At 39.2% G+C, this 25,483-nt stretch overlaps 1 protein-coding gene across 2 annotated transcripts in view; it reads left to right on the plus strand.

The window, feature by feature from the left end:
* LOC108708040 (small G protein signaling modulator 2) overlaps positions 1 to 25,483 on the plus strand; it is a 182,540-nt gene that overhangs the window by 93,989 nt on the left and 63,068 nt on the right. For both annotated transcript variants that reach the window (XM_018246316.2, XM_041581838.1), the window contains exon 3: positions 21,190 to 21,352. In XM_018246316.2, the coding sequence (XP_018101805.1) occupies positions 21,190 to 21,352 (163 nt within the window). The remainder of the gene's footprint in view (positions 1 to 21,189; positions 21,353 to 25,483) is intronic.

The raw sequence follows: 25,483 nt of genomic DNA on the forward strand, positions 1-25,483 counted from the left end.
TACTGAGAGCTATTCAAGTTCTAACGCAGGGAATCCATACTCTTGCAGTATCTATACCCTGCCCTAGCTCTTTTGCCCATTACTTTCTGTGGCATACAAAGTAACCCCTCCATCTCCCCGTACCTGTGTTTCTGCTAATTACACACATTAGTGAATTGCAGGTTGAATTGAAACACTGCAGTAACCCATGGGTTGACCACCAGTTGGGTTGGTTTGGGTCGAAATTTGGCCAACCATTGCAAGTTAGGGTAGGGTGAGAGTCAGACAGGGGTACATTCCTCCACTTCTCCTGAAGATTCCATCTTGAAACCAGAGGCGCACACAGAAGTAGTGGACAGAGTGAGATGACATGGCTACGGGTTGGCTGTGGGTCCTACAATGACAGTATTTTGTGGGTTAGGGTCAGGTGCAGGTTAAGGTTTTGCATGTTAGGGTCGGGTGCAGGTTTTTTTTTCCTGACCTACACATCGCTAATATCAAAAATGATGTCAAATGTCAAATTCAGTTATCGATTATAATCAGTTTTTTCTCCTGGAAACATTAGAACAAAGACTATTTTGCCGTTACATTTTGTTTTTAATACTGATCTTGTTACTTACATGCTTTTCGATTTCTTGTGTTCTTATGTCATAATGTTTGACTGCACCTTTAGAAAACATTGGTTTACACCTCTCTCTGCAGACTTTTGCAATAAAGCTAAATGATCTGTTATGAACGATAATTCAGCCAAATCCACGATATCCTTGACAGCATATAAATAAGAGTTAGTAAATTGGCTTAGCCTCCAGGTCACTGTAATTGGGTTTCTATTGGCAGATATAATACTTGCTGCGTGGATACCTTTAATGCTGACAGATTGCGCATTTGCAGTACTTAAATTGATGGCAGCGGTACATAGCAAAATCTGACACTGTAACAGTCAATTGTTTAAATGATCCTTTCATTAATAGAAATTGTGAAATATCATATCAAATATAATGTTTAGCTGAAAGGAGGAAGCTGAGAGTCCTGCAACTGAGCCCCAGAGCATGGCTAAATGCCCCTTATATATTCTAATACAGTGCTGTCCAACTTCTGTGGTACTGAGGGACGAAATATTTCCGGTCCTACATAGTGAAGGGCAGATATTGGAAGCCAGTGTTGACCACTCCCTGTTTTTAAACCACACCCACTTTAAACTACACAAGATCATGTCCACATTAATTGTGGTAGCACACCAAAAAACCAAATGGTTGGTGCTCACTGCAGGGATATAACTCATATGTTGTCATATTAAGACATACCCTTAAATTCAAATGCCTCCTCCTCCCCTTGGATAACATAGCACCCCCAGCACATGATTAAACACCTTAGGGGCCCCTAACAAAACACACAGGCAGAGTAGGGCACATTCAGGCAGAGTATGTCACACACAGGGAGCATATGGAAGGCAGAACAGAGCAAGAGACTAATATGTACTACATACAGTGACAGTGGGCAGTTTCAGTTTGGGACTCAGGTGTGAATAGTACAGGGCTATAGGGGTGTGAACAATAGAAGTGTCATAAATGTGAACAATGCAGGGGGATCACAGGTGTGAACAATACAGGGGATTAGTCTGAATTTGAGGTTTAAACAATGCAGGGGCCAGTTAATCTCTGTAGTGATACCTTTTAAAGTTTACACATGATAAGCAAACACAGCAGGTAGGTGAGTAGTAGTGATGTGCGGGTCAGGGTTTCCCTGACCCGCACCCGACCCTAACCCGCCCTGCTATGACCCGCGGCCGCCCGCACCTGCTTCCGGGGGTCCTTTTATAGACCCGCGCCGAGCAGACGCGAGACTATAAAACCGGAAGTCGCATGCCGGCATTTGAAGGTGGCGGGCGGGGAGAGCAGGAGAAGATCTCAACCTGCACCCGCCCTCCACCCGCGAGGAGCACAGGGAGGTCGACCCGATAATATATAAAAACCATTGTAACACGTGGGGTGGATACAGTTTCTTATCTATAGTTTACAGAATATCAGGTGAAGATTTTAAACTCTGTTGGATCAAGTACAAGTTACTGTTTTATTATTAAAGAGGAAAAGGAAATCATTTTTAAAAAATGTAATCATTTAATTAAAATGGAGTCTATGGGAGACAGCCTTCCGGTAATTTGAAGCTTTCTGGAAAACAGGTGTTTGTATAACGGATCCCATACCTTCACAGCCCTGTGAAACATGTTGACTAAAGGCAGCCACAGACTAGAATATTTTAGGGGGAATGTAATTCAAAATCACAAGCAATGTTTAAAATGGCATTATTGTAAATGTTTAGCGCTGCTTACAATGTAAGATCATTTTCTGGCGAATATTACATCGCAAAGCAAAGGTAAATGTTAACACCTGCTCTGGTGTTTTGTTAAATGTTTTGTTGCAAAATATGCTTTGTGATTGCGAAAGTGTATTAACTACACTGTGAATGTTCGCAAAAAGGCCCTTTGATCGCAAACTTTGCAAGGAAGTCGTTGAGGTCTGTAATCGGTCAAAAAAGACACAAGCATGGACGTTAACATTCGCAATGGTCTTTGCGCTAGAGAAGCATATTACATTTCCCCAACTGAGCCTCAAGAAAATCAGGATCACTATTAGCATAGGAAGGGGTTCTTTTCCAAGAGAACGGCATCAAGTGATTGGCAAATTAAAAGAAATAGGCCAAATGCCTTTTTAGCAAGAAATGTAGTATGCATTATTAAACACAATCAATAGTGACTGATCCAGGCAGCTCATTCATTGCTATATTGGCTTCAGGAATAAATTCTCTCCCGTGAGAATAAATCCGCAAATGGCTCTTTAAGAGTTATTGCTTACCTGTTGTTTGCCTTCTTCTGGATTCATTTGTAGAGGGGTTGGAATGGGTTGACACAGATCAACGTATCTTATTTCAGTCTTAAAAATGTAATCAATTTTAATACATTTTTTTAATCAAATTAAGCATGAAAATACACATACTCAAAACATAAATTGCAATGTTAGCAAATTCACAGGCAGTTGAGACATTATAGTGCCCTATGGCATTCTGTGGTTAGGTTATAACAATTATCTGTAATCTATCATAGAAAGTCTGTATGTATTGCATACTGCTTCTGTTATTATTGCTTTGTGCCACAGGTTGTCATGGGGCTTTCTAAATAAATCATAATGTATTCACTTTATTTTAGTTGAAAGGTTTTTTTTCACAGCAAAAATCCAGTATTTGGGTGGCACAGTGGTGCAATGGTTAGCCCTGTTGTCTTGCAGCCATGGGGTCTGTTTTCTGACTGGCCTTGCTTGAAATTCTCCAGTTTCCTTTCATACTCCAGAACAGTTTAAAGCTGGCCGTACATGAAAAGATCTGCTCATTTTGTGAGGTTCATCTTTAGGTAGGTGATATCGAGCTGATACGGTCCTTGGGCACTAGGGTTCAACAATTGAATCACAATTACCAAGATACAGGCAGCCATACTGAGAACTTCATCCACAAGCCAATGTGGTCTTGCTCCAATGGGATTTTGAAATCTGTCCAATCAATATCTTGCTGATTTTCGGGTGGATATCGACAGGGGAAGCCGTCTAGAATGGCCCCATACACGGTCCAAAAAGCTGCCGACTTGGTCTGTTGACAGCTTTTATCAGCACGTGTATGGCCACCTTCATTTGTTCCTGATAAGAAATTACCATAGTGTGTATGAATAGGGTAGGGACCATAGTTGGTAAGCTCTACTGGTACTGGGACAGATGTGAATGATTTATCATCAACATAAAGCACTGCAGAATGTGCTGGTGCTATATAAGTGAACAAAAAGCATAGGTTTCATAGCCATATTGGTTCAATTTACTTTTACCGGTAAATGATAAACAATATACACTAAAAATGCTGTACATTACATGCCTAAAATCCAGTCTGAACAAATGGCTAGTGTCCTTGCTGGGTAATTTTAAATCTTGCTCTTGTATTACAGAGAGAGATTTCAGAACACGAAGCCACCCACGATCCAGACCTTATATTACACAACACGTAGCAGTCATTTAATCTGGCATAGAAATATCTAAGTGCTGCGGGAGAATGCGTGTACGCTACTTTGGAAAGGTCTTAAGATAAAACAAATAGCCTTGATGGCTTTCTGCAACAGATGTAAATAATTAAGGCTCAATCTGCTCTCTTGCTTCTTGATATTGTTTCATGAATATTGCAGTATCCATAGACAATTGTTTTTTAACTACATAACTCTGCTTACTTATTCCATACCATGGTGCTGAAACAGAAGGTAGCTGTAGAGGAAATCGCACACCCACGACACCCGTCCAATATGGTAGTACCTGGTGCCCGGTGATGGAGGAATCGGCAAACCTCTCAAGTAGATACGAAAAAGCACACCGGCACACAGGATTTGAAGCTGCAGGGCAAGCCCTTGCAATTTTTTAATGCAGTGCAGGTGCAGGTGCTGAAACAGAAGGCCATGATCAATTTCTTCAGACTGCCTAGAAAGATATTTTAATCAACCTTCCTTTCCAAAGTGCAACACTTTTCTTGTGCATTCAGGGTCATTTATTATGATGGTGCTGCACACAAATTGCCATTGGCATCAAATGACATAGGCTGCTGTGTTGATGTGAAGAACATGTAGACATGTGGCTAAGACTACAGTGAAGCCAATACTAATAATTTACTTTTTGGATAGAATGTGAATGCCCAGCTTTGCCACTAACTCTATGGGGTAAATTTACTTACCTCCGTAGATCCACCGGCATTGTCTTCACCGCACTTACCGCCTGGCGTAGATTCGTCAGGACATCGCAAATTCACGAAGATCCGAAGTTCTGCACAAGTTACCGATCGGTTCCGAAGTTGCGCTAGCGAAGTTACGATGAGCGGTCCGAAGGCTAATTTGCATACGGCGCCAAATTTGAATTTCAAGGACGTGTATGCAGCAGTGCATACAGAAGACTACACAAGCGCAGGGAAAGTTAATAAAAGTTTATTTAGGTGTTCTAATGTCCTACACATGTGCCCACAGTATAGTTAAGGTGCCACAAATGTAGGGGGGAAGGTGGGCACCCTAAACAAAAATTTTGATCTTTTTCAGCCAGCGTTTTTTGGGACTTAGAAAAAATTTCAACTATTTTGGGACTTTTCAACTTTTTTTTTTAAAACTCCTATCTACTCTATTGCACTTCACCTGCTCTAACCTGGCGAAGTCAAGAACAATGTTAGTAAATTTGCGTATTTTCGCACCGTTCGCCAGAGTGCAACTTCGCCAGCGTTAGGGTGCGAAGTTGCGCTAGGCTATCATCATCGCTGGCGAATTTTCGCCAGGGTGACTGATAGTAAATTTGCCAAGTTGCGAAATGACTTCACGCTGGCGAATTTTCGCCAGCGTTAGTCACTTCGCCCTTTAGTAAATTTGCTCCTATGTGCGTGTAGTTATTTGCGGTGCATTTGTGGACACAACAACTACATTAATGTCTACATTGGCTTAACCTCTTACTCATTAGAAAATGTAGTCAGTAGTAACATATGCTTAGTGTAAGTAAGGCACAAAGGCCCCCCTCCACATTATGTTTCCTAAGATCCTCCAGCCATGCTGCATGCATGAACATATGTACATGGATTAAAGGAGCACAAGCATACAGCTGTTTACTTGGTTCCCTCTCCTCTGGGCCTTCGTACAGTTTGTATTCAAGAACAGTAAGCGCTGTGTCAGGATAATGTGGGTATCAGAAAGACATTGTAATATCCTGCCTGGAGTTGAACCAGAGACCTGGTGTTTCTGGGCTGTCTTACTCACCATTGCTCTATGTGAGAAGACAGCTCAGGCCTTGGTCCACTCCTATTGCTATACTCGTAATTGCAAGTAGGGCAGGGCTTTTTTCAGCTGTTATCTATTTGGCCCCATCTGGTCCCATGTGATCAGTGTAAGCCATTAGGCTGCATATAAAGACCCCTATCCAATATAGGTTCTGTTTACTAGTTCCTGGGTGTGATTATTATTACAGTATCTGTGTTTGAACCTCTGCCTGATTGACTCTGATGTTTCGCTTCCTTTCCTGACCCTGGCCTGTGACCTCAACTATGCTTCTGTTCCTGATTCATACCTTATTGTCTGATCCTTGTTATTGGCCCTCCTCCTGTCCGTTCCTGTACCACATGTGGTTCCCTTGCCTGCCCAGAACTCTCCCTCTGGTCCTCTCACACTAAGACCTGGTGGCACCCGAGTAGCAGAGGGTTCCTCCCGAAGCCAAAGGTGGCGGTTAAAGGCAGAAGACTGAACTGCGATCCAACCTTGGGGTTTGTTCTGACTTTGGGATACCAATCGTAACAGTCATGCAAGTGCCATAAAAACATTTCAGTGACAATGACTGCCTCCTTTCTAATTTGGTTGATTTTTTTCACAGATATAAAGAATACTGTGCTATTTGCTGCCACAGAGGTCCAGGTTTCATATAAATATATACATGTAAATATCAATAAAAGAGTACCAGCAGTTCTTAAAACAAATATTGGCAGGAACACATCAATACATAAAGATGAGCACAGATGAATATAGAGTGATTGCTAAGCATATACTCACATTACACTTCAGAAGTAAATGCTCATCGGGCACCAATGATCAGATTATGGATAGTCAACTTTAAAGTGTTACTACCAGCTTTGGACCTTCTAAGTGGTACCTAGACAGGACAGTTCTACTCCTAAATCTGCATCCTTGATCACTACTCTAAGGTAGTACACCCAGGACTCTAATCCTTCTTATTCTCCTTGGTGGAGCTTAGGCTGCTTACTAGCTACTCTACTCCTGTCTATCACTCCGTTAATGATTTCCAGGAGTGATACAACTAACTATGCCTACCTTTGCCTAGGCTTCAATCTTGTCCCGCCTGCCTTACCAAGTGGAATACAGGATGAAAGAGAGAAAGAGCTCTAAATTACAGCCCACTTAGCTGGCCAAAACCTTAGGGGACTGCCTAAATAAAGGGTAACTAAACTAGTCCCCTACTGAAAAATTTCCCTTGAATTCTGCAGAAAATACAACATTGTGGGTTAAAAAAAATGCAGAATTGCATCTAAAAATGCACTAGCACTAGCTTCAAAATGGATTATGTCACTGTGCCTATATAAACCTTAGTGTTGCTCTAAGTTTTCTAAGGGCAGTGCCCCCAGCTCACCACTTACTAACCTGTGTCGATCTCTGACATGGCTTGAAGGAGAGTCAATTGGGGGGGGGGGCTGGGGAATGTTCTGAGGCTGAGGCACTGTTTGCATTTGGGGGGACTAGGAAATGTTGTGATAGGCTGAGGCACTGTTTGGATTTTTCCTCCAGCCTATTAGAACATTGCTCTTCAAGTACGCCATCACTCACAAAGCTGCTGTCCTTCAAGCTGTGTCGGAGATACAGGTTACGAGGTGCTGAGAGTCAGGACCTCCATTAGAAAAAATTAGTAACACTATTGTTTATATACAGTAGGTATAGCGACACTTTCCTGTTAAAACCTGGAACATGCCACTGTCCCTTTAATTGTGGCCCAGAACCTTAATCTCTTGCATTGTAATGTAATAATTGAAGCACAATACACTCCAAGGGCAGTAACAGTTTCACTGAAACCTCCTGCAGGCATTGCTATTTATCAGTCATGTTTTATGCAATATTATTATTTTTGAATATTTTATTTTAAATTGTTCAGGTTCAAGGTCTGTCTGCATTCATCAGGAAATAATAACTAGAAATTGTCAGGTCCCAGTGTGTAATGTATTTAAGTATTTATGTAAAAGTCCATGAAACAGTGTTATTTGCAGTTGAAAGAAATTAGCTACATAATCCCTTTAAACTATCCAGTGCAGGAAATAGTATTCCTTCCACTATTAGAGATGTGTAATTCACCACATTACTCTTTATTTGTAGGCTGCATTATGAATAATGCAAATACGATTTGTGTAATTGAATGCAGCGCTATTATTTCTAGGCGTCTTTTTTTTTTTTTTTTGGTGTAGACTAGTGCTTGAGCGCTTCCTTCTCACGGTTTCCTTGGAATGTATTTGGGAACGTCAGGACCAATCTTTGCGTTTCTTTCCTGTGGCAAAAAGCAATTCCTAATCAGTAAGTGGGGCTTGTGCTGTGTATCCTGCTTTAAGCTACTCGTGGTGCTCTTAATAACTGGTATTAGCTTAGCGCAAAGTTAGAGCACAAAGGATATTTGCACTGGGCCTGGGCTTTTGTTGAGTTGGAACTCTTGACATCACAGTAGTCACACTAACAGCCACACATGTTTGAGGAAAGGCTTGGGGCTACAGGTTGGACAATTCTGTGGAAGGAATCCCAGCTTTCTTGCAACGCCAGAGAGCCCCTTGCGTAAGTTGGATCCTGATGCTTTTTTATATTTTTTTTAATATATATGGTAATTACCATTCTTACTGGAGTAGCCCATTTTAACTGTTGCTAGGTGATAGTTGTCCCTGGTGGTAATTTTGTAGCACAAAAATAGAGACTGCATATTACTTGCTATTTGGCTGGGGAGTTTGTCAGTAGTACGATCACTGTTTTGGAGCTTTATCATAATTCTTATTATTATATCTTAATAATATCTTATTGGTATTACTGGCAGAATGAAAGGGGTAAGCTCACCAGCCAAATAGCAAGTGTTGTGCAGTCTTTATTTTTTGCTTTGCATTTGGTGTGGGACAGTTGCCACATGTCTAGGATTTTGCAACTGGAAAACTGTTTTGCGTTACAAGTGAATCCTGTACAGATATCAAACTTGTTGCTAAATGGGACCTACACCCTTAAATCGGAACTGTCTCTCTCTGCCCCTTACTTCTACAAGAAGATGATCAAAAACAGCAAGAGAATTGGGCAATAAGAATGCTGCTTGCCAGCACTATACCAGTCACCTTGTTGTTATCTTATATATAATACATACATTATTGACTCATTTTGGATTCATGATGTGAAATATAAATGGAACTTATCCAAAAGACAAATTGAAACAGATCGCTTAACTATATGCCATTGACCCTTGCGACACTCTGTACTATTAATAAATAACCCAACTCTTGGGGTGATATTGGGATCAGCACAAGTATTAGAGTTTAATTATCTCTGCTCTGTGCCCATTATTTTGATGTTAGATGTAAAGAAATAAAAAATTCTTATATTATAATCTATGCAAATGTATGAAATAAAGTGAAATGGCCACACACAGTACCTTAGCTGTATTCACTGCTCTGTTATATGAGATGGAACGGAAAGGTGGTTTTTACCCCAGACAGAAACAAAGGGATAACCTATGGTCCCTGTATAATAGCCTCATTATTGGAGATCCATGAATAATGTATTTGCCCTGCTTTTCTTTTCCTTGAAGATGAAGCACAAGCATGACAGTGGGTGGCATCTAACAGGAACACCACTACATTTACATCAGCTCACAGCTGTGATAACTATAACTCTCCATGATTTAAATGCCTGTTATTTTACAGCAGCTTTCTAATGCCCTAATAGGTATATGTGACATTTAGGATGCAAATTACATAGCACCATAATCATAGATTATTTCAAAAACAGATCCACACAAGAGTGTCTCTCTCTGGGTTAATTGAGTGAGTGTGCTTCAGTCTCTTTGTAATATCCCTGTGTTAAACCACATTTAACGTCACAGTAAAATGATAGTGGTGTTAAATCATCTAGTTATATTAGAGACCAGTAACATATATACAATTATAAAAACGTTAACCATAGGACAAACCAAACAAACAACGAAAATGTATGCAAAACTGAGCATGGATTGACACACAAAGGTATTTGTTTGGTGCTTATGGCATAGCATAAATCGCAACTTGCATGGCATGCACAAATACAGATACAGATTAGCAAGTTATGGCAAATTTCACACAAATACTGCATCTTTGTACAAATCACCACCATGGCTTTAGTGACCAATTCACTTGGCAGTTGCGATGAACACAAGTTGCTAAGGGAGCCCTGGAATTACTGGCAAGTCCATTCTTATATTAATGGTTGAGTTCCCTTGTGTGTGTATAATTTTGGATATTTTAATGATATCCTAGTGTTTATATGTCCATGATAATGATAAAAAAATACCTATACATTTACTTGCACATTCCCCTTTCTACTAAAGGCACACTAGTGCTCAGTTGACCAATACATCTTTACAACTTTTTCATGTTTTAACAGCATAATTCATTCATTTAATTCATAATAATAAAGTGTTTTTTAAAGACATATATTTATTAAAAAAATGTAGGCTCTATAGACATGCTATTTATGAATTGTCCAATAGAGGTCTCTATTGTATGCCCAAAAGGTGTCAGGGCTGGTTGTCTAACAGCCTGTTGCAATAAATTACTGGTCTTTTAACGAAGTGCCACCTGTTTTGTGCTTGAGAGCAATGTATTGGAGCAGACTGCACTGGTGCATTGGGGCAAGTTTCTAAGGAGGATGTATGGACTAAAAAATATACTGTATATATTATACATAATACTTTATTTTAAAATAAGGAATTGTGTATCAACCAGATTCCCGTGCAACCAATTGGAATGTAATGGAAAATAATAGATTAATATCCCAGCTGACTGTAGATTTAATGGGAGAAAAAGCATATATTGAATTATCTGTTTCCTAGTCAAAGACCACTTGTCCATATATTTCTTAAGAAGCTTTAAAAACCTCATATTTGCAGAGAGTTGACGCGTATAGAAATCTGTAAGAAATATGCAAGACAACACATTGTCAAAGGTCCTTTGGAATCAAATCATTGCCTTTCTTGTTGCAGCTCTTATTCTACTCATATTTACCAAATATAAATCTTCTGCTTCTATATACTAAAGGGTTTGGGAAAAGATAATTTTTTTGCCATTTTATTAAAAGGTGCATAACTATAGGAAGAACAAGAATTTTACAGTCGATAACTAAGCACACAGAGCCTGTGCTCGATTAACGACCATTTCCACCATCTAGTAATTAGTTGATAATGATGGGATTTGTATATGAAAACACTGGCTGTTGAGCATCTCTGATCTCACCCATCTCACTGCATAAAAAAGCAGTTCAGTGTAGATCTAATGCTAAGATAGAAATTACACAAGGACAGCCAATTAAAATGTAGTGGGATTTATAGTTTAATTCTATCTGGAGTGCTTTGGGTTGGATGTACATGTTCTGAAAGGTTGTGATTCAGATTTTTCTCTTCCAGGGGTTTAATGCACAACATCCTACCCCGAAGGTTATTTGAATAAGATCTGCTATGCCAACATGCTAGAACTATTTGGATCTTTATAAGCCATATAAATCTGCTAAGAAACATTAAAAAAGTTTAAACAAACCCAGCACCCTTATCCTCAAAAAATATTAATTATATCTTAATTTTTATCAAGAACAAGGTACTGTCAAGTACAAGGAAATCATTTAAAACATTTTTAATTACTTGATTAATATAATCTATGGGAGATGGCCTTCCCGTAATTTGTAAATTTCTGGATAACAGGTTTGCGGATAATGAATCCTATACTTGTACAAGCAGATAATAATAGATCAGAGTTTGTTACATAAGGAAACATTATTTAATCGTCTATCTTGTAAAAGCTACTTTACGCTATATGAATATCTGCAATTTAGACTAAAGTTTTAGTTTAACTAATAATATTGAACCTGTAACATTATTCCTTAAATATGCATCAAGAAGAACCATGGAGGGTGAATATTTTAGCACAAATCCAGTGAATCCAGATAATAATTCATATTAGATTGTGCTTGATGTTTCTCCCTTACTATGAAAGGGTCATTATTACTTGACTCAAGCTGTCACCCCCAGGTAAGCAACTATATCTCAGATGTGAAATAATTGTAATGCCCCTTGACAACAAAGCAATCCTAGTGTTCTAGGTGGTTTGACAGCTGAAATAACCATCAGTTTATATTGATTTTTAGACACAGACAAGCTAATACCAAAGGTTTATGGAGAGCATGCACCAAGCTGAGGGACTTGTTTTAAGATGATGAATGGTTTCCTCTTAGGAGCCATCCTTATTAACAGCGACCTGATATGTTACTCTAAGCAGGTTCTTCGGTTTCCGAATCAATGATGTTCGTGTCTTAGTCGCTAGAGAAACATTCAAGAGGAAACCTTAGAGCTGCTAATATAAAGCTCTCGTAAATAAACTCTAAATTAGGCAAATGAACTTTGGCTTTTCTATATGATAATATCTGCAGACATTTATAATACGCACAGCTTCTCTCGACCAAGGTAATTCTAAGAATAAGGTTGTTGGACAGATGAGGTTAGGGGTTATAGAGGGGTAGGTATTATCCCTATTAGCACAAATGACCAACTTTAGCACAACCTTAGTAAATGTGTTACTAAACTTCCTCTCCTAGAAAATGCATCTGTCATCATGCAGCGATTAGTCTCAATGAGAAAAAGATTCATTGGGGATAGTGTGCTTTTCAGTGCCAGACTAGTATACATTGTGCAATGTGATCACTACAGACATTCTGGTGTATTTCGATATGATTCACGGTTTTTTTATTAAACATCTGAAAAAGAGTATGTAAAAGTTTTATTGGCTTTACCCCAGATTCTATATTGCAGGGCTTGCCTTTCTTATGGAGCATTCTGCTGAAAGTCAAATACATGGCTATTGGGGTTTAGAGCACTCATGTTACTGCACCCAGTCTACAAGCAATTATGTTTCTGATGTGGTAAGTGCTGAGGCAGCTTACATTGCTGTTCCAGGAATGTCACAGGCCTTGTGTGGTGCTTTGCAAAGATTATTTTCATTTCCCAGCTGGAAGGGGAAGCTGCCAACTGAGTGTTCTATGTGTTCCGTTCAGGGTAGAACATCTAGATAGTGCTGAGTGTATGATGCTGATACCAGGACTGTCCATGGCACGGACCTTGTACTTAAATTCAGGGTTACTCAACATATGGTATAGAAACCCAAAATGGATAATCTAATCAAAATGGAAATCTAAAGAATTCTTGGGTTGATATATAGACATCCAGTATTTATCAAAAGTGATAACAAGCGTTAACTCACCAAGGTAATCAGGGGTCCGGGTGCTCATCTTCCAGACTTTCAGCTTAAGGGGAGGTTGTAGGCATTCTCTGTTTTTCAATCACGGGCTGGCACAAACTGAACACTCCTATAGAGGTTGCCACAGTTAAATAGGGTTGATTTATGCAATGAAAAAACATCTCAAAAAGGAGGTTACACTGATGATGACTAGATTTCATCGGTGTCATCCGAAACAGATTAAGAAAGTAGAAAACTTTCCTGTGCTGCTGGTATGGTTTTGTGGAGTCACAACTAGTGGGACTAGTTTACTGTGATTGCTTTTTGTACTATTTCAATATTACAGTAGTTAAGTGTTGCAGGACGGTCCTGATTTCCCAGGCAAGACACGCAGATACATATTGAAGGCATCACAAGCAATATGCCAGCTTGTATTAATATATATAAGTCCAAATTTACATTTTATGTTAGAATAAAAGACATAGAAGGTACACCCACCTACCTTTACTGCTTCATACTCATCTCTTTCTCACTATCTTCTCACCCTTTTATCACTGATACACCAAGGGCACACCATAGAACCTGATGCTGTTTATCAAGCAATTCGCCCGCTAGCTGCCATTTCACTAAAGTCTATGGGAAAGAATTTATACATAGACATAGAACAGTTCAGTTAAATGGCTCTCTCTGAGGCATGTTCTGTTTGTTACATTGTGTTTGTTGGATTATTGCTAGTATTCATAGTAAAAGCTGGGTGAGAAAACAGATCAATACAGTAGATACACATAGACAGAATGCAGAGGACAGCACAGCTGGACGGCTATATGCCATATCTCTCTATGCCAATGCTATTCACAGACCATATTATATGGTTGTTTGGGTAATTTATTGGCTCTTGCGCTTTCATTTACACTCTATAAATTCTTCCTGAGAAACTCTACCTGCCAACCCTGTACAGGTATGGGACCTGTTATCCAGAATGCTCGGGACCTAGGGTTTTCCGGATAACGGATCTTTCTGTAATTTGGGTCTTCATTCCTGAAGTCTACTAGAAATTCATTTAAACATGAAATTAACTCAATAGGCTGGTTTTGCTTCCAATAAGGATTAATGATATCTTAGTTGGTATAAAGTAGAAGCTACTATTTATTATTACAAGAGAGAAAAAGGAAATCATTTTAAAAAATTTGGATTATTTGGATATAATGGAGTCTATGGGAGACAGCCATTCTGTAATTCGGAGCATTCTGGATATCGGGTTTCCTGATAAGGGATCCGATACCTGTATAATGAGTAGTGTCCATGGATTCTTCTGCTTTTCTTTTGCAATAGATTCTCTTTCCTATCTGCCTCATTGCTGGAAATAAATGAAAACACAAGCAGCCCCTTATATTATTTCCCACCTAACAGTGGCAGCCATTCAGGGTCGGAAAGGAACATTGGGTGCCCAACAAGGCTGCAAAATGAAGGGTCCTCCTGGCAGTTCTGGGGGCCCCCTCCCAACCTCCAAACTCTCACCCACCCTGGTGCATGCATACCAAAGGCAGCGGCGCAGGAGATGGTGTTTCTGGGGCAGGGGCCCAGTCAGACCCTGCATTGGCATTGGGTGAAGAGTCTTTAAATGGCTCCCAATGACTGTATAATTATGACACTGGGGAAATAATTAATTTAATTTCAGTAGTAGACTAAAGGGTGTACAGGTAATGCACTTTGGGCCCTACTCAGCTCCACTGTTCATTGTGTATAGGGGTTTGTCTGTGTAGACATTCTGCAGTTCCTCTAAAATTAGGCAAACTAGTGGTATCATATATTACAGGTCTTATCAAGCCATGCGTCCTTTGACATGTTTTACTTAATGCAATGTAATATACCTTTCAATACATTTAATTTGTTTTTAAGATTTGCTGCCTCGGTAATTTCATACCTGTCACTTTTGGTTCAATAAAGGAGGATGCGGTGGCAACTCACACGCTGACAAGCAAAAAAGACAGGGTTCTTAGTTTCAGACACTATGCAAAATACTAAGCAAAATATTCTTCATTGGAACTGATACAACACAATTTGTGGCCAGTATTGAAATATTAACACCGTAATGATTATACTGGGTATTAAATCAACTCCAGGGAAATTACAATCAATAGAGACAAATGAACATTGCTTGTGCCAGAGAAAGTGAAATATAACCACAATATCTTGAACAGGATTCATATTACTAGAAAAAGGAGGGGATTCAACAACCTACATTTTATTCCTCTATATTGGAGATAAGGTCAGTGTGGCCTTGGTACTAAAATTCATTTTAATTGCAGAAATTGTCTTATTAACTTTTACAAACGATTAAGGATTTAATAAACGTTTCGCTTTATTCCACTGCCTACATATTTCATCCAAATGTTATTGGGCTTATTCGGTAACATTGGTGCTCAGAAGTAAGTAGTGCAGTTTCCCACAGCAATCAATCAATAATTAGTAAAAAACAAACCAAAGGTCTGAGCTGAGGCACATGTACATTCAAATTGTGCAAAGTGCAATTACTAGTCCATGTTTTTCTCACCGTGCAGCATTTTCCCCCTAGAATTATGGTGTCATTGCAGTTGCAAAGAGACAGTGCAATTGTATTTGTATCGCTAAAATTCACACTGCGTGTGGGCTTTATTGTAAATTGGGTCCAGTTGCTCCTGACATCCTTTCCAGTGTTTGGTGTTTCCTAAGATGCTATACTTAGGTGCATGATGCTATTTAACACCTATATTTATAAATGATTTATCATCACTATCTCTAAAGGCAAACGTACATTTGCAAGTGCAGCGCCCGCACTATCCTCACAGTCAGTTCCACAGTGAACAACTGATTTTTCACTAAAGAAGATGCTCATATTTGTAAAATAGATTTTCTCATTTAAACAGTATTTGCAATTTGGTTTCATTTTCAAAAAAATGCATTTTAGTATACCTACCTGGAAAGGTAATATACTTTAGCCCCACACTCTCTGACAAAGCAGCACTGACCCCCTGGCTGTGAGAGATCTCGGCAGTGCCTCCTTTATTTGCATACGCCTGATCTTATTGGCTAAATCGCACCAGACAACAGGATCAATGATTAGCGCAGGAAATGGTTAGCAGACAGAGACCAAGGGGCAGATTTACTTGCGAAGGGTGTTGTTTTAGCTAAATTCACCAAAATGTCAATTTGCAGGGATATCTCTAATGTTCTAAAAGGTGAGTAACACACTTTGCTACAGAAATCCTCAGCGCTGGAGACGTTTTGCGTTGTTTCACCAGATAAACGATTGTTAATCCACTAATTTATCTAAGCGTGAAAGTTTCTATTCTTTACCCTTTTCACCAAAGTCTATTTAACTAGGTTATGCCTGGCGAATTAATAAAATGAAGCTGCTGCCTCAGCATTATTATGTCAGTGACATCTTATCCTGTATTCCAAAAAAGACAAAACGCTGGTGTTTTTTCATATTTAAAGCGGGATTATGTTTACAAGTTGTAACTGTTAAACATATGTTATTTACACTTTTTTTTAAACATTTGAAGCTCATGCCACATTTGTTTACGGTGGGCTCATGGCCTAGGACAATGGAGGATCTTTATTGTCTTTATTTTGCTTCCTTGGACACTTTCAGCTATTTCACCCACATCACTAATAAATATATATGGCCTTTATATACCCACTGAATTTAAATTGATGTAAGCGTAAGTTAACAAAGCTTCGCTAGAAAGAAAGAAATTCCAGAGAAAATTCGCTAAGAAATTTTCACACTGTTGAAAGTACGCCAGCGTTTTGATGTATTTTGATGAATACGCATATTGGCCATGAAATAACGTCTGACGTAGTTGCATGAAGTATGGCGGAGCCTTTCAAAGAGAAAATTCGTACATAAGTAAATATGGCCCCAAGAGGTGAGCTAAAGATTTCTGCAACACTTTCTTTCCAGGTGAATAGATTGAAACGCTGCATTTTTGTTAATAAAATCAAATTGTAAATCTTATTAAAATTGACAAATCTATTTATACTCATTACCACTCAGTCCTTCTTGTCTTTTGTTTCTTAATTTTTTCCATGATTCAAGAAAATCGTGGCAAAAAAGTAAATCGTGGCGGGATTCAGTAGGTTCACTTCTACATTTAAGCTATTTTATTGTTCACGGTTTTCAAGAGCTGAATATGTTACAAGTGGATGAAACAGTGCTATTTTCTTTGTGTTTGAGATTTTTTTATGCAATTTAATTTTTCTGATGCAAGTTTTATATGCCAGTGAACAAGAAAAAAATTGCAATCACAGAAAAAAAACTCAAGCTTAATTACAAGTTGTAAAGGATAACTCTTATCTTCTCAGTGTTATTTGGGAGTTTATTATTTTGAGAAGATAGGTAGCTTTTAGATGGCGAACTAGGGGGTCGAAGTTTTTTTTAAAGAGACAGTACTTCGACTATCGAATGGTCGAATAGTCGAATGATTTTTACTTCGAATCCTTCGATTCGAAGGTCGAAGTAGCCCATTCGATGGTCGAAGTAGCCCAAAAAAAACTTCGAAATTCGAAGTTTTTTACCTTCGAATCCTTCACTCGAAGTTAGTGAATCGGCCCCGTAGTGTGTTTCAGACACATCTGTGCATGTGTGCCAAGTGAGCAAACACCCAGGGCCCTATTTATATAGTGAATACAGTTCCACCTATTCTAAAATATAAGGATATTATAAGTCACCGAGGAGTTCCATGACCATATAAAGCACAAGGTCGAAGGTCATGGAACTCTGAAGTTACTTCTAATATCCTCACATTTTCCAACAAGGGGTACTTTATTATAATACACAAGTTTTAGTGAGTCATGTGACCAAAATTACATTACTACTCACCGTTTATAAGGATATCATTTACACGATATTCATGGCTTTTGTGTATTATAAATTGTTAAAATGTTAATATTTACATTGATGCACATTTTCCTGTTTATAAAATTTGCCAGTCTCAGAGTGATGATGAAGCAGTTGTTGCAGTAATAATAATAATCCTGTTGACCACTAAAATGTTACTGGAATTCCATTGTTGCAAATATTTCATCAGTAAGAACCATATTATAGCCAGACAGTAAATAATATTCATGGTTTCTCACTTTGCCAAACAAAACTTCTCCATCCTTCTTTAGGAAATCATGGGGTGCTGCCAAGCCTGAGCTGGCAAAGTAATGTCATAGAGGAAGTTCTTGAAAACAGGGAAAACTAAGAAAACAGATGTTACAGTTATGGGAATAAAACCTTTCTTATGAAGTTAGACTTTTATATATAAGCAAACTTGGAAACAATGGCAGCCATGCCTAACGTTTTTCCCCACTTTAATGCTTTTTTAATAGGCCCTTTAGAGTTTATTCACCTGCATTTGTTAATGCTTTCAGCATTACAACATCTTGGCAGTATGAATGCTCAGGAAATCGTTCTTGCCCCAGTAAACAAAACCATTTCACACATTTGTCCGTGTTCTGAATATGTTGCTTTGCAGTTGCAGTCACAAAATTCCAACAAAACTTTGAGTGTACATTTTTTCAAAATGAATCAGTTAATAGTGCTGCTCCAGCAGAATTCTGCACTGAAATCCATTTCTCAAAAGAGCAAACAGATTTTTTTATATTCAATTTTGAAATCTGACATGGGGCTAGACATATTGTCTATTTCCCAGCTGCCCCAAGTCATGTGACTTGTGCTCGATAAGCTTCAATCACTCTTTACTGCTGTACTGCAAAGTTGGAGTGATATCAACCCCCTCCCTTCCCCCCCAGCAGCCAAACAAAAGAACAATGGAAAGGTAACCAGATAACAGCTCCCTAACACAAGATAACAGCTGCCTGGTAGATCTAAGAACAACACTCATTAGTAAAAACCCATGTCCCACTGAGACACATTCAGTTACATTGAGAAGGAAAAACAGCAGCCTGTCAGAAAGCATTTCTCTTCTTAAGTGCAGGCACAAGTCACTTGACTGGGGGCTGCTGGGAAACTGAAAATATGGGGCCGATTCACTAACTTCGAGTGAAGGATTCGAAGAAAAAAACGTCGACTTTTGAAGTGTTTTTTGGGCTACTTCGACCATCGAATGGGCTACTTCGACCTTCGACTACGACTTCGAATCAAAGGATTCGAACTAAAAATCGTTCGACTATTCGACCATTTGATAGTCGAAGTACTGTCTCTTTAAGAAAAAACTTCGACCCCCTAGTTCGCCATCTAAAAGCTACCGAACCCAATGTTAGCCTATGGGGAAGGTCCCCATAGGCTTTCCTAAGTTTTTTTGATCGAAGGATATTCCTTCAATCGTTGGATTTAAATCCTTCGAATCGTTCGAATCGAAGGATTTAATCGTTCGATCAAAGGAATAATCCTTTGATCATACGATCGAACTATTTGCGCTAAAATCCATCGACTTCGATATTCGAAGCCGAAGGATTTTAATTCCCAGTCGAATATCGAGGGTTAATTAACCCTCGATATTCGAGCCTTGGTGAATCGGCCCCTAAGTCTAGCCCCATGTCAGATTTCAAAATTGAATATAAAAAAATCTGTTTGCTCTTTTGAGAAATGGATTTCAGTGCAGAAGTCTGCTGGAATAGCACTATTAACTGATGTATTTTGAAAAAAACATGTTTTCTGATGACAGGATCCCTTTAAGGATAAATGCACTATTATCTCTTTCTGTTTTTCTTGTAAATATGTGCACTGATAAGAGATTGTTTGCTCAGTGATACCTTCCTTTGATCTTTTCTTCTCGCTGCTAAATATGCACTCCAATAATTGCTGTTAAATCTTCACATAAAAGCTAACACAAACATTATCCTCAGATTTTTATCTTGGTTTTATACTACTAGACTTTTTCATAGTCAATGTGTACATATCATGATTAAGAATACTATTAAATACCAGTCCATACCTTTTTAACATTGCGTTAAATGAAAAAGATAAATGTTTAAGTAAGTAAAGAATTAATATACATCATATTCATATGCTGTATTCAAATATCTTTATCTTTATATGAGATATTAAGAATCAAGTAAACCCGTTCATGTGATGATTCTCGGTTGCTGCTGTAAGACTTATTGATGTTGCACACGAGCACATATTCATTAATCAGCAGCTTAGTCCTACCTGAGACCCTTGTGCTAATGCAAAGTGCTTCCTATGTCATACAAAGTATATGTCCTAGCTTTCATCTACTACCTGTGCATATGTATCTAGAACTAAGAAAAGGCACACTGGCACACAAGCAAGACAAAGGGGCTTGCCCCGAAACGTTGCACTTCCGGTAATAAAACTTTGCAAGGTGTTCACCTGCATTCACAGCTTGTGTGCCAGTGTGCCTTTTCTTAGTATCAGATTTGAGGTTGCCGGTTACCTCTATCACTGTGCACCAAGGAAATTGGAATTATCTACACAGACAGGTGTGCGTGAGCAATTACTACTTCATATGTATCTAGAAACCTATTATCCAGAAAGCTTAAAAAAATAGGAATGCCACTGCCTATAGAATCCTATTAATGCAAACAATTCTTATTTTTTGACTGATTTCCTTATTCTCTGTAATAATATAACAGTACTAATCACATTTTTTTAATGTATTTTTATTTCCCTTACGACATGGTGCTCCACATTATCCAGTAAACCCCTGGTCAAAAGAATTCAAGATAATAGATACCATGGGGTATATTTATCAAAGAGTGAAGTTAGAGATCGCCACAGTCCACTAGCGTTAAATACCGCCTCTCTCCATTCATTTCTATGGGATTTTGAAAGGTGTATTTATCAAAGGGTGAACTTTCAGCCATTGATAAATACACTTTTAAAAAGCCCATAGAAATGAATGGAGAGTGGCGGTATTTCACTCTAGCGGACTGTGGGAGCTCTAACTTCACTCTTTGATAAATACACTACCATGCCTGTAGTAAGTTTTGAAAATTTAGATTGTTATTGTGTGCGTCGTTCTTCTAGTATTGATAATGAGGAAATTCGAAATAATAATACCATTTTCTGCTATTGGAATATCAGTAAACCAGATGTTTCATTTTTGTGCCACTAGATATTCCAGCCAACTTCAGCCATGACCCCTGGTTACAGTTAATTAAATAAATAAAAGATAGCTACGTATAATATATAATTTTATCGTTCACTCACAGGTGTGGTAGAGGCATGTCTTCTGCACCTTCTGAAGAGGAGAGCGGCTGGCTTCCTAAGAAGTGATAAAGTGGCAGCGTTGTTCATGAAAGTGGCCAAAACCTGTGCAACAGCTGCAGATATATGCAAGAAAGTGCAAGATCTGCAGCAACAAGTGGAAGGCAGGTGAGTATCTGTCAAGTTGCTGCTCCACAAGGAATTGGGATATAACTGTAAAGAAAAAAAACACTTCAAACAAAGCTGAAGTTGTCTAGTAACCATTAGATTTGTACAGAAATGACTTATAAAAATAAAATAACTTCTACTGGGTCCAGACAACAAGCAATAAATATCGGTTATAGGGGTCAAAATTCTGGGGAGGCCATGGTACCCCCCCCCCAACACCCTATTCCAATGCTTATGATTAGAATGTTTGCATACAGGGGATATATGAAATGGTTGGTTTTTGCTTTTGTTACTCTATGTATAGCTTGCTGAAAAAATCTAATCACTGATTGGTTGCAAATGCTGTGTGCAAATTTGCTCAGCCTTGATAAATGAACCCCAGTGGCCTAAAGTTGGCCATACACGGGCAGATAAAGCTGCCGATATCGGTCGTTTGGACCAATTTGACAGCTTATCTGTCTGTGTATGGGGGCTTCCGATGGGTCTTCCCGATCGATATCTGGCCACGATATCGATTGGGAAGGTTGGATTTTTAACCGACCGACCCGTCCGAGCCCCTTGGCGTATCGTAATTCGATTGTTCGGCCATACGGCCGAACGTTCGAATTACCCCTGATATAGCCATGCCGTTAGTGGCATATCGGGGAAAAATCCACTCGTTTTGCGATGTCGCCAAACGAGCGGATCTTTGAGTCTATGGCCACCTTAAGAGAGGTCTTTTCCATCGCTTCTGTGTCAATTCTATGTGGCCTTGGCAGGGTTTCTTAAAGGGATACTGTCATGGGAAAACATGTTTTTTTCAAAACAAATCAGTTAATAGGGCTGCTCCAGCAGAAATCCAATTCTTAAAAAAACAAACAGATTTTTTTATATTCAATTTTGAAATCTGACATGGGGCTAGACATGGCATTGTCAGTTTCCCAGCTGCCCCAGTCATGTGACTTGTGCCTGGACTTTAGGATGGAACTACAGGCAGGCTGTTATTTCTCCTACTTAGGGCTAGTCCACACGGGGAGATAGCGACGCGTTTGCGGTCGCGGCGACAAAGCGCCGCGACAGTCGCCGCGACCGGCGCAGGCGACAGTTTTGTATGGGCGCCTATGTAAAAACGCCTGTGCTAACCACACGAGGCGATGCGCTTTTCAACAGTCGCCTGAAAATGCCTCGCCAGGAAAGGGAGGGGGTGATATCACTCCAACTTGCAGTACAGCAGTAAAGAGTGACTAAAGTTTATCAGAGCACAAGTCACATGACTGGGGGCAGCTGGGAAACTGACAATATGTCTAGCCCCATGTCAGATTTCAAAATTGAATATTAAAAAATCTGTTTGCTCTTTTGAGAAGTGGATTTCAGTGCACAATTCTGCTGGAGCAGCACATGGGAAAACATGTTTTCCCATGACAGTGTCCCTTTAATATTCTTGCATCTCATTTGGCAAAAACATAGACTGTCGAATTTAAAGTGTAGGCATGGAGGGAGTAACTTTCAGCATCTTACCCCACATTGCCAAGTCAGAGTCCAGAGCTTGGGTGCTGCCAGTCCCAATGTAGCAGTAATTTCATTGTTTTATAATGGATGGTTCTACTGCTACATGAGTTTGACCAGCAATTTAGCAGATTACTAGTTTAGTATGTAATGTTGCCCCATGACCTATTACTGCAAAAAGTTTTTTCAAACTGTGCTTTTCCCAACATGTAGATTGTTGTACGGAATTTAATTTGTACCACCACTAAAATTATTTCTTGCTTCCAATTAAAATTTGAGACAAACTACTTTATTCTCCTTCTCATCTTCAAAGATAACATTTCTGGTGTTCTTACTGTGTGTCCTGCAATGATAAAATGCTCACTTTTTCAACATCTCTTATTATCATTGCTTTTAACAGTTTCTTTAACCTTGAGTTGAATCAGCCATGCATACAGATCTTCTCTTGTTATTGGAACATCTGTGCATTAGGATACAAAAAGAAAAGTATGCATTGAAATGGGGATTCTTCATTATATGACTGACAGGAAGAAAATGTCTAGAGAAAGCAGGTTAACCCTTTAAGTGCCAGTAATATAAATATAGAAGTATCAGGGGTGTAGAATCTGTTTCTGGGTACCCTTTTAATCTGTGCAACACCCCTTAATGTTCTTGCACTTCTGCCTGTGAGAAATGTAAATGATAATGAAGACTCCATTCTCTGAACATGTTTTGCAATGTCAGAAATGCTTTAAATAACGTACACAAGCTATACTATACATGCTTCAAATGAGAGTTCTGTTCCTCTAGCTTAAAGGGGTGTGGTGATCCTCTTTATGGGAAAACAGAAGAACCACACCTTTGACCTTCATAATATAAATCTTCCATCCTTTTAACCAGTTTAGTTGCATGACTCTGAGAACTGTGATCTTAAGGGCATATGTGGCCTAAATACAACATCCAATAATTATGTAATAGTGGCCACAAGCAGCCTTTAGCGGTTGAATAGTGAATTTTCAGGAGCAGCTCAGCTCTACTCAACAAAGTAGCCAGCATAATAAGAGGGAACCCAAAGTATAATAGATACATTTAAAAAGAAGCAAATAGTTATATGGCTAGCCTAGCTGGAACAAAGATATAGGGGCAAATTCACTAAAGCACCAAAATTGGCCGATTTACTAACGGGTGCTGGTGTAAATTCACTAGCGAAGTGGACCTACTCTAGCGCTACTTCTCACCCTTACGCCAGGCGAAGTTGCGCTATGGCAAACAGACGTAACTACGCTAATTCACTAACTTACGCATTTTACTGAACTTTACCTCTTGCGCCAGACTTGCCTTCGCCACCTAAGACTAGAGTAGATAGGACTTGCTTAAAAAAAGTTTTTTTTACTTTTTAAGGGTGATAGGCTGAAAAAGATCATACATTTTTTTGGGGGGCACCCTCCTTCCCCCCTACATTTCCTAACATATGGCACCTAAACTATACAGTGGGCACATGTGTAGGGCAAAATAACAACTCTATTTTATTTTATGAAGCTTTCCCAGGCTTGTGTAGTGTAATGTATTTGCTGCTACATATACGTCCATTGTACTTTACGCAAATTAGGCACCACTACTTCACTTTGCTTGACGAAGTAAAGCTAGCACAACTTCGCTACCTTTCACCTCCCTGAGCGCAACTTCAGATATTAGTGAATTAGCGGCGGCCTGGCGAAGTGCGGCGAAGCCAACGCTGGCGCAACTTCGATGGTAGGTAAATTTGCCCCATAGTGCACTATATGGACTGTACAAGAGTGTGTATGTTGAAGGCTATTGAGAGAGAGATTTACTGAGTTTAAAAGCAGGACTGATGGCAAACAAGAATAGAACTGCAAATCAATAGGCAGACCTGCTAATCAATTGAGAGACTGTCTGAAAAAAGACATTTATGGGGAGTGATATACACACAATAAAACCTCCCTGACAGAATAAATACAGAGGGCCTCGTGCATTTGGTGAGTTCCCTTGACAGCCACAGGCAGCCATGCCCAACCCTACTTATTGCACTATAATACAGACAAAGACAAGACACAATCAAAAATACATACATGCAGATTTAGTCCCTCTACAGAACACAGAACCATTTTGGAACTCCCTCGCCAGTATGGTCACCTGTGGAACTTGTATTGCTTCTAGTTAAACACTGTGCCACCTGTTGGCCAGCACTGTAATATTTGCAACCCTTAAATAAAACACTGACCTTATTGGTTTGATATGGTATACAGTTCGCCTGCACCAGCCTTTTGCACTGAAGTACAGGGCACAACCATCATGCTGTGACCCTTTGGGTATTTCATATAATGTATACAGCACAATGATGGCAAGCACAGAATTGTTGATATACTGTACGTGTTAATTTGCACAGATGTTGCAGAATGTTATTATAGGAGGCCCTACTCTAAGGTATTATGGCAAATAACAGATGTTTATTTGAACAGGTTTGGAATCCAGCCTTGCACAGAAAATGTTTATATTGAACCCCGGGTGCTCTGTTTCAAACAGGCATTTGTAACCTGTGCATCCCCAGACACACTGATGATGTCTGTCTACAAGGCAGATTCAACTCTGTACTCTGAGAATGTCATGCAGACTGATTCTTGTGTCTGTGCAAAATGATGCATGAGC

This window comes from Xenopus laevis, chromosome 2L (genome assembly GCF_017654675.1).
Source record: "Xenopus laevis strain J_2021 chromosome 2L, Xenopus_laevis_v10.1, whole genome shotgun sequence".
NCBI classification, from domain to species: domain Eukaryota; kingdom Metazoa; phylum Chordata; class Amphibia; order Anura; family Pipidae; genus Xenopus; species Xenopus laevis.